General features: G+C 39.7%; 1 protein-coding gene across 1 annotated transcript; it reads right to left on the reverse strand.

The window, feature by feature from the left end:
- Positions 1–1,662: 1,662 nt before the first annotated feature.
- On the reverse strand, positions 1,663–7,987 carry FGF19 (fibroblast growth factor 19). Its single transcript, XM_048855278.2, has 3 exons — positions 7,507–7,987; positions 7,097–7,200; positions 1,663–3,472 (listed from the first exon to the last, which is right to left on the reverse strand). The coding sequence occupies exons 1-3, from the start codon at positions 7,739–7,741 to the stop codon at positions 3,140–3,142; spliced, it is 672 nt and encodes a 223-aa protein (XP_048711235.1). The 5' UTR covers positions 7,742–7,987; the 3' UTR covers positions 1,663–3,139.
- Between the last annotated feature and the right edge of the window lie 2,776 nt (positions 7,988–10,763).

The raw sequence follows: 10,763 nt of genomic DNA on the forward strand, positions 1-10,763 counted from the left end.
ACCCCTCTCTGAAGGGTCACTATATTTCTTGACAATTGTCAGCTTTCTAATAGCTGCAACACCTCTCCTAAACTATTGCATAGGGCTGGTCAAAAATTCTCCATCAAAATTGTTTTTTGATAAAAATTTGGGTTTTTGACTAAACAATTTTTTTGTGAAGTATCTGCTTTCCACAGAAAATTTTGAATTTTTGTTGAGAAACTGACCACTCAAAATCCCCCCCAAATTGTGCTAAATTAAACATGAAAAGCTGGATGATATCTTCCATGATGCACTATGGCCAGGGGACTACGGTGGCTCAGCAAGAGAGGAGACCGTGGGGCACCATGGAGTTGTAGTTCACCCCAGAAACTCAGTTCATAGAGGAGAGTGGGGACCTGAGGAATCTGAACTACAATTCATATGAGCTACTGTGACAGCTTTTCCAAATTGAAATGTTCAGTTTTTAATTTCTTGCTGGAAAGTTAAAAATCTCTCCAGAAAAATAACCCCTTTTCTGCCTCGCTCTATTGTTGGGTAGTGTTGTAGTTTTCCTATAAAAGGCAGAACACTCCTCCCCAGAGGTGCCTGCATTTCACAGGCGGATGAAGTATTCTTTATATGTTAATACATAGATCTATTTGTAAAGTTTATAGAATGGTTTGGGGGTCTTTGGATGAAAATCACTACATACATTTTATTCACTGTCATTTCATGTCTGTTTTAAAGGCACAGATGCTACAGTGCACAGACTAGAATAGCCTTCATCCATGCTGGGAGTTTTGTCAAATGACAGCCATCAGTGGCCAGAAACCAAAGCAGCTGCATCTGTGCAACTCCTTTGTGCATACCTGCTGTTTGAACCTGTGCAGTTTACCCCTGCATGAAACCAAGTAGTTCAAATCACAGCTTATACCAGTTTTGCCTGTCTACAATAAGGATTTCCAGCAGGGCAATTGCTCCAGTATGTGGCTGCTGGAAGAAAGGCAAATTATCAGTGTACACAGGTCCCTAAATTATTTATGGAAAGCTACTGCACACTTTTCAACAGTTTAGAAAGGATTTAAGGACACTACTGCAAAATTAAAGCAGACAGGGCTTTGTAAAAAATGCCCCTGAATCCATGCTCATGGGCATTTTTCTTTCTTTTCCTCATAAAAGGAATACAGAATTTAAATTAGAGCTTCAGTAAGATGTTATGCCAGAGAACCAGAACTTGGGGCCTGACCCACTGAAGTCAATGGGAATTATGACTTCAGTGTATCCCAGGGTCAGCCACTTAGTGAACAATCTCCTGGACTTTTCCCATAAGTACAGAATTTCCCCTCGTTTTAAAATTGTATCTGGCCTGCCTTGCTTCTGCAAACTGTGTTAATCAGATTACATTTAATGTGCAACAGAGACATTGTTGACAGCCTGAAAGCAGCACTCTAATCCTGCCTGAACAGATTCCATTTCTAGCTCTGTCACTCACTGCATGAGTTTGGCCAAGTTGCTTCGTTTCTCTGTGCCTCAGTTTCTTCATCTACAAAATGGGGATAATAACACTTACCTACCTTACAAGGCTGCAGTGAAACTTAATCCAATACCATTTGTAAAGCTCTTTGAAGTCTTTGAGTAAAAGGTGCCACATAATTATTGAAACAGAGTCAGTTAGATCTTATGTTGGAGATGATTTTTTTAATTACAAATTTACACACTAAATTACTGACATCACAGAAAATTTTAAAAAAAGTTATATTTTCCTTACGATTTCATGATTACAAAACTTCACAAAATTTGTTAAAACTAAAAAAACCTTCATGAGTACATAAATATAATTTTGAGTATAAATAACAGTAACAAAATAAACAGATGTATGTATTCAATAAATTAATTATAAATATTGCATTGGTAATGAAGTGCTAGGTCAAGAAAATACTAACATTTCCAGTACAGTTTTCTGTATAGAAATACCTATTATAAATGAAACTTTGGAAATGGGTAATTTTCCTGGACCCCTTGTCTCACATTCCTTTTGTTGTTATTCTCTTGCTCGAATGCTAACATAGGAGAACAGGACTGAAAGTATCATATATACATTATGGGCCATATACTACTGAGAATCACTCCACCACATATCAAAGGCAGTATTTGACCAATTCTGCAACATTGAAGTCAATGGGTGCAGGATCAGGCTTATATGGCCTCGAAAGAACTGCTGATGCTTTAAGGAAAAATATAAAAACATACTTGGAAGCCATTTGACCTATACAACATTTATTTTCTGTCTTTTCCTTCAATTGCTATGGATATTTACATATAACAGGACCTTTATGACCTGAAAGTTAATCTGTTTCTACTGCTTGTTCCCTACCTGATGAACATAATTATGGATTCTGTACGATCCTCAATCCATACATAGAATTCCCACTAACATTAATGAGAATTCTACTTCAGACCAAGGATATTAATACAGGTCCCAAAGAATTCATCAGCAAACATAGGTAAGCCCATAAAGAATCAAAGATCCAGTGTTCCAGCGTGAGCCCTTAGCAATAATCAAAGAAGGGAAGAAAATGTGTAATATACAAGCAGAATTATTTCTCAATGCAATGTTTAAAATGGAAAGTTGTCCCAGAGTATCAGCAGCAGTTTTTTAAGAGATAGTTTTAACCCTAGTTCCCAGGGTAATGTTTGTTAGGTTTTGTAATCATGTTTTATTACAAATGTTTGTCTTTGAAAAGCTATGAACTGAAGAGGTCATTAACCTCCCTGTGAATGAAAAGCTTTTGCTGCATTTGCTCCTATCAGCACGAATCCGAAGTGAGCATAAGTAGTAATAAAGTGGTGGAGAAAAATGTTAGTGATCTTATCACCCCAGCCATCACCAGACGGAAGGAATTTCTGCATGTTGTGTATTTTTGTCAGAGGTGAACCAGTTAAGTAGCTATTTAGATTTTTTCCCCCCTAAATGTGATGTGAAAACATGAATAGGTGGTTCTTAGAATGTAGCCTTAGAATGGTGCTACTACCTTACAAGTTTAGTACATTGCAAGAACAATGCTAGCACCATACCTTAAAAGTTTACATATTCTACATATTACTACTGGAAAAGCTAAATAATATCCTGGTTCTGGTAATGTTTCTTAAAAGCCATATTTAAAGTCAGGAGCATTAGTTATTTCTGAAAGCTGGGGCTCTTCACTGGAGATATTTTAGAGGTGATTCCAAAGGGGTCCATGCTGTCAGTTTCAAGAGGTGAAGAGAATAGATCTGATTCAAAAGTATGACTGTAATCACCATATTCCACAAAATCCATTGATTCTACAGGCACGGTGTTGATCATAGGTAAGAAGTGAGACAATGGAAGAAAGTCTTTCCCTTTGAATTGTTGTCTTTGTTTGGCACTACTTAAAGACACAGAGACTCCATATTTCTTTGATTTATATACATTGTAGCCGTCTGGGCGTATCTCCTCTTCAAAGGAGCAATCTTCTGTAGAATACCTGAGCTGAACAGTAAGGAGTGAAGACAATTACAGATATGTCTATGACACTTATCAGATATGATATAAATCTTGTATGTGCTTGACCCTGCTCTCCTTGATATGAGAGAGATTCAAGCCCTCCGTATTATGCACAGAATTCATAACAATCTATGAGGTCATTAAAAAGTCAACATAGTCCTGATCCACACTCCCTTGAAGTCACTGGGAGTCTTTCCATTATCCTCAGTTATCTTTATTCCATCTATTACCACACAGCTGCTACAGACTGCCCTATTATGATTTTAGGGGAAAACTTTGGTAATCTCTGGTAGATATCTCAGTTTTATAAATTTTGATGAATGCTGATGTTTTAATTACAACCACGATAGCTAAGGGCTCAATCCAGCAGTCCTAATGCATACAAAACTCAATTTGAATCCCACAGGAGATTTGCCTGTGTAAGGGCTTCAAGAATCAGGTCTGCAGAAAGGCATTTTTATAATAGACTGGTTTTAAAATAAAGAAAATTAATAAATAAAAAACAACAATAAAAAAGGGCAAACTGCAAGTTTTTTCTTGTCATTTTATTAAAGTTTCTAAAAATGTATTAGTACAGTATCTCTTTCTCATCAGGCATTAAATTGTCAAACAGTTCTACTGTGACACCAATAAAGATTCTATATAGGATAATATTTTATAACCTGCCTAGCAATTTGTAGAATTAATCTTAGACATAGTTTATATGTAGATATGGTTGAGATTTTGTATGTTGAGATTTTGTGTTATCTCAGACTTTTCCAGATCCTTTAAGTAATCACTATTTTCCTTACAACTCTGGTGTTATTTCTGGCTCAGTCATTCGAGGTGACTGAACTCTGGGCCAATAAAGGAGAATTGCTGGTTATGTCTAGGTCTTTGATGATAAAAACAAACAAACAAAGTGTTCCCCAATGAACTCTCTACCTGTCAAAATATAACCCAGAGCACATTTGACTTCTTTTTTTTCAGTTGTAAAAAATCAAACTATGTCAAATACCATCAACAATGTAGAATAGACTGTTGTGTTTGCTATGGTCACCTTTTAAAAGTACTTTTAATGTTGAAGGAATAAATTTAAAAAAAAAAAACTTGCTTTTCTCACCGATTAAGACTTGCAATATTTATCAGTCTGGACATCACACATTTTGAATGAATGTATATCAGGGCCAGATTGTGAACACTTTACTTCTACAGATGACCAAATTAGTCACACAAGTAGTCTCACTGACGTTAATAGAACTACTCCTGGAGTAAGGTTCTACTACTCAATGCCTGAATTAAGGTATCACCTTGTAACCCACAGTAGATCGTGCTTTTATACCTTCCGGTCCATCCCAGCACACCACCTCCCAACTCATGCTGAGTAGTACATTTCCCCATTCACTTTCAGAGTAAGGTACTAACCAAAATGAGTAAGGGGAAGAGTACAAATATCCCCTTGGGTCCTGCACAGGCTACTAGGATGGTGGGTCTAGGTGCAGAGGACTCAGAAGACATTATGCATCAATTCCTTCCCTGCATCACTCTGGAGTAGGTGGGTTAGGAGTGGCTAGTACATTTTAACCAGTGTGGGAGTCCATAATTTGCTGTTGGCATAGGCCAGTAGTAAATGACTTCCTCTTCCATCCCTCAATATACACATACACACACAAGGCATATGGAGCAGAGTGGAAACAGGGAAAGGATAGTGCATCTCAGAAGACAAATTTTCTCTGGGCCAAATTCTGCTCACCTTACTTATGTGAGCATTATTAGGGAAGTCAATGGGACTTCTCATGAGAGTAAGACATACAGGATTTGGTCCAGTACATAAACAGGAGTTTGAATGGCAGTTACGGCTAATAACTGTCAAACACGTACCTATTCAGAATATTAATTAATATAATGAAGTATTGCTATAGTTCAATGAACAGTTACAAATTAAGGGCTGCTCATTTTTTTCCTCAAAGACTATTACAATAATGCACAGTGCAACTACTAAGAGCCTGCAGCTAGGGAAATCAATGGGAAATCTCCCACTGACTTCAGTGGAAGAAGGATCCTATCTATAGTTATCAGTCACTGAGTATTTCAGTTTGGACATGCAATAAAAACTTCCAACTGACACTTTCCATATATGGTGGTCTGAGCCCAAAACCAGATCACCTCCCTCACCTTTTCAGTTTATTGAAGGTCTGACTTTAGATAATAAAAGCAAGGAAATTCAGACTTGAAAGGCAAATTCTGCCCTAGATACTCAAGTAAAAATCCTATTCGGCCTGATCCTTTTCTCATTAAAGTTCATGGATGTTTTGCCATTGGGCCCACTTCTTCTCCTGTTGAAATCAGCGGGAGTTTTGCTAAGAAAAGTAGGATCAAGCCTTACATTTGCATTCTGGGGAAAATGCACCTCCCACCCATGCAACTCAGGTAGCTACAATGGAGTTACATGGCAATGAATTTGGACCTTTCTCATTAACTCATGCCTTTGAGTAGGTATTGCAGGGGTCTCTCAAGAGCAGGACTGTATTTCTGATGTATCTAGCTGATATGCTGAAAAACCTAGGCAAAAAGGCATGAGTTAACAACACCATGTCAGAGAATCACTATAGTCCTCAGGCTCCCATAACCCTACAGGTGCATTGTTGATCACAAGTAAGAAGTGAGACAGTGGGAGAGAGTCCTTTCCTTTGAATTCTTGTTTTTGTTTGGCATGACTTAAAGAGATAGCAACCCCATATTTCTTTGATCTATACATATGGTAGCCATCTGGGTGTATCTCCTCTTCGAAGGAGCAATCTTCTGCAGAATACCTAAGCTGAACAGTAAGAAGATAATTACAAATATGCCTGTATCATTTACATTCCAATGCAATGAACATGTTTTAGTTTGATTGCAGATAAATAGCCACATCTCAAATAGGCTGTTTATAGTAGACATTATTGGGTCCTCTCTTCTATGTTAACTAAAAGTGGATAGAAAATTGGAAGGGGGGAAATGCAACAAAGAATGAAAATGGCCGATTGCCCTCCTTATTTTTATTTGTATTAGAAATTCTGGAAAGTTGCTTTCTCATTTGACACTAAACTTAAATTTCTACTAATAAACATTACAGTTTCATTAGACACTAATAGTGACAAAAAGTAATGAGAGAGTAATGACAAAAAGTAAACAGCTCATAGTTCTGTCTACATTTTATCAACTCTCTATAGTAAGAGAACTCAACCATTTAATCTTACACATTATTTTAGGTTAGGGGGCTCTGAGACCTATTAAAATGAAAGCTTACAGCAAACGCACACTTTCTATTTATTTTGCCCAGTGTTATTAGTGTTATTGCCCAGTGTCATAGCCACAAACTGCCTCTTTATACATTTTGATTTCCTTGCTCCTTCGCTGAAGTCAGACCCTTCATGAGCTGCTTGGTGGTAGAGCAAAGATGTGATCGGTTCAAGTTATTTTATCTGGACGCTTCCAGATAAAATCATAACAAGCCCTGCACCCGGGTTTTCCAATACGATAACAAGCCCTGCGAGCGCATGCAACCATCCCCCCATTTGCTATGGACTTTCCCATGCCGATTCAGTGCCGGCCCCCCGATCAGCTCAGCCTCCCTTGCCTGTAACTTACAAGTCCATGCAGCTTCCCGTCTTCTTCCATGCAGAGGTACCGGGAACTGTGGACGCCCTTGATCGCCACCGTGCGAACTGCCACAGCCCTGATTTCCAGCAGACCTATGCAGCAAAACCAAAACAGCGTTCAGATGAGGGGGGGAGAGGATCGCCGTCTGCAAGCCACACACCCCCTCACCCCACCGCCTCTCAGGGCTACATTTCGCAGGTAATCGGAGGTGAAACTCGTCCTGTTCCCTTCACAAAGGAGCCCTTACTGTCAGGTACCCAAGCACACGCTTGCCTGTTTCCAGTGCTATGGGAGAATGCAGCCTCAGAAGCTCACTAAGGGAATTCAGGGCGTGGGGCTCCATTCCTTTAGCCGAGATCCCGTTCATGAGCAAGACCACAGCTTTCCCTTATACTTACTGCGGGGGCTCTGAATGCTGGTGCCATCCACTTTGCCATCACTGTTGATCCTCAGGAAGTAACTGAACAGACCGTGTTTGCTGGCTGTGTATAGGTGCCTTAATCTAATAGGTTCCCCCCAGCCATAGTTCACATGTGGCCCTGCATCAGAAAAAGGCAGAGATCTGACGACCATTGCAAAGCAGAGTCCAAGCAGAGCCAGGGACGTGTACGGTTTGCACAGGCTCCTCCACATCTTTTCCAGGTTATTTCAATTGCAAGAGGACTCCAGGCACAGACCCCCCCCCGCCACGCATACAGAGGCGCAAGTGCCACTAAAGAAAAGGCAGTGGCTTGGTGCTTTTTGAGCTAAATGCTTCGGGGATGTAGTAAATGCAGAGCCAATCCCCCTGCCTTTTTATAGGTCTCTGTTATCAGCCCAATCGATACGGCTAATTCCAATTCCAATATAGAGACTATTTCATAGAAGGAGTTAGTCAGATCAGTCACAACTCCCCCGCCCCCCAAGTATTGATTGGATGACATCATTTCACAGGGGACACCCTAGGGTGTTGTTCCCACCCCCCCTTCTCTCTTTCCTAAAAGCTTTATACAGAAATCTCTCTCTTATTTGGAGTCTAGCATTTCTTATGCCTAGCAAAGCAGAAATGTGTATTTGGGTGCAAACACGTACATACCGGTGCAAAACTACGCAGCGTGGGATCGGCACTGTCAATGCAAGGACTGGCACTGAAGTGGGAAACCAAGAAAGACGGTTTTCAGTCTGTGCGGGACAACTTCAGAGTCCGAAATGTTCTGTTGCCCACACAGTGCCCGCGTTTTAGAGTTGGGGGAGGGGGACAGATGTGGTTGTGTATAAATCATAATCAATCAATCATAAATTAAGGTAACCCTAGGGACATCTTTTGTGGCCAAGGGCAGGAGTCATATACATGACAAGAACGATTTGATTAAAGATCACAATGCCCTAATTTACCCATGAAAGCTCAAATTCTTTGTTAAAGTCAATCAGCTGTTTGGGAGGGATCTAACGCCCACTTCCCCCAGTATTTCCCTTTCAAAGAGAAAGTTAAAGTCCTTAAAAAAAAGGGGGGGGTTCAGTGTTAAAGATACAGTATTAAATATATTAATACTAAGCAAAACATTAAATGTGAAGAAGGCTCCCCTTAGTTTCTGACACTACGACAACACCTTTCCGCCTTCATATATATACTACTTCCCCAGATCTCCCTATTCAGTGCCATGGCTCTGAGATACTGCAGAATAGGTGAAAGATAACCTTTTCCCAGCTTCCCTGGTGAACATTACGCCAGAGAAGAGACTGAGGAGGATGTGACCTAACGTTATCTCACTTAGCACGCACCTTTATAATTACTCACCCTTTGTTCCAGAGGCAGGTGCAGATGGAAAAGTATGCAAACCATCCAGACTCGAGATGAATAATAATAATAAAAATCTGCAAAGCAAGGGTCAACTCCACAGCCCATCAGCCGCCCAGCCAGGATCACCTGCAGTTACCAGCTAATCTTCCCACCTCCTGTTACATTTGACCGGAAATGAGATGCTGCAGATCAGGGAAATAATATTAATGTAACACTTATTATTTCCAATTTGTGGGTAGCCCAGCTCTGGATTCCAACCATACAGCAAAAGGAAGCCAAACCAACAGAAGAAGAAAACACCCTGTAATGTTTTTCCCCTGGAGGAGAAATACTAACAAAGAGATGGAAGCACTCTCCACCTGCTTTCCCCAGAAGCACGTTGCGGCCATAGATTATCTGAGACATAATAGCGTTCATAGTTGATAACGTCAAGCATGCAAGTAATTCATTTCACGCTCATTCCCAATCAAGTAGAAGCAAGATGAGTCACTGAGGAATACTCAGCAGCATTGCAGTTGGTGGCTGATGAACAGGGGGCTCAGTTCCCATTCTTTTATGGAAAATGTCCCGAATATGCAACCTTTAATGGAGAGTGCTTGTGCGGGACAGGAAGCCAGTTTTTGACCTAGGTATGGTCCACAATTAAGTGCCACCTGTCAGGCAATATACAAATCACGTGCATTGGACTTTACTATCTGTACGTCATTCTCTATTTGGCCACTAGATGGAGCTTAAATCTCAGTTCTCTCCCACACACTTCCCTGTTAGGGGTAAATCTGGGGGTGAAATCTTGACTCCACTGAAGTCAATGGGAGTTTTGCCATTTAACCCATAGTTTTTAAATACTATGTTATGTTACTGAGATGGAGCTGTTTTGTGTTATCCTGGTTATAAGGTTAGCAAAAGAAAATAAATAAAAATATATGTAGTAAAACTGTATTATCCCCACACATCTCTGGGCCCCCAAATTAAAATAAATCCTCTAATATTTTGCCTTAAATGATATTTCAGATAGCTACAGGAAATGGAGAATAAAGCTGTGTGAGGCCTTGATCATCTGTGGAGGAACTCTATGTACTACCATTCAAATCTCCACACCTGTTCTTAAAACAGCCTCCTTCTTCCTCTATACCAAATACCACCTCACTCTCCTCCTTTGAGTCCCTCCTAAAAAATCACTTATTTCAGCTTGAGGTTCACTACTAACTGTGGCACAAGCAGTTGGGTCACTATTATTACTATGTTTTCTGTGTTCTGCTTATTTAATGTCTCGGAGTCTAGGCTCTGCAGAAAGCAGCTTCCATTTTGTGAAGTGGAGCAGATGTAGCAGGTTACAGAGAAGATACACAAACACTGTGCTCTGTCATGGAGTTTTCACGTTTGTGTTTTCTTATGTAATTAACCTGAAAGAATACGATTGCTCTTTGTATATGGAAAAACATATCACTAATTAGGGGTGATGTTGCTTTTTTAAATTTTATCTGTGCTTTACTGTTCATTTGAGGTTTTGGGGCTTTTTTTGTTATACTTTGTAGGTTGCTGCTAATTTTCTTTTGTTCATGTTTATTGCACTTTTAAATAATTATAAGGGGTGCCTACAGTGTAAGATAGGTGCCCATAGGATTTTAGAACCCTAACTAACAAATAAACATCTTTTCCCAACCACAAGATACATTTAAAAATACAAATAAAAATAAAAGACAGACAATCCCCTCTGAAACTACACAGTGCCTGCCAACTCAAATAATGCAATATGTATATCTTTTGTTACTTTCCTACCTCCATCCCTCTGTCTGTACACATCCAGCACCATCCTATCAACTCTTACTCCAGGGAATAATTTTACTCAGAAAATAAGTCTTATTTAGTTCAATT

Source organism: Caretta caretta, chromosome 6, assembly GCF_965140235.1.
Source record: "Caretta caretta isolate rCarCar2 chromosome 6, rCarCar1.hap1, whole genome shotgun sequence".
In the NCBI taxonomy this organism is placed as follows: Eukaryota; Metazoa; Chordata; order Testudines; family Cheloniidae; genus Caretta; species Caretta caretta.

What these genes read in the sequence shown, in the direction of transcription:
- FGF19 (XM_048855278.2), bottom strand. Translation starts at nt 7,741, where the DNA reads ATGTGGAGGAGCCTGTGCAAACCGTACACGTCCCTGGCTCTGCTTGGA. An exon ending in CAGCATTCAGAGCCCCCGCA is followed by an intron (nt 7,201 to 7,506) that starts GTAAGTATAAGG and finishes TTTGCTGCATAG; the next exon opens with GTCTGCTGGAAATCAGGGCT. An exon ending in ACGGGAAGCTGCATGGACTT is followed by an intron (nt 3,473 to 7,096) that starts GTAAGTTACAGG and finishes CTTACTGTTCAG; the next exon opens with CTCAGGTATTCTACAGAAGA.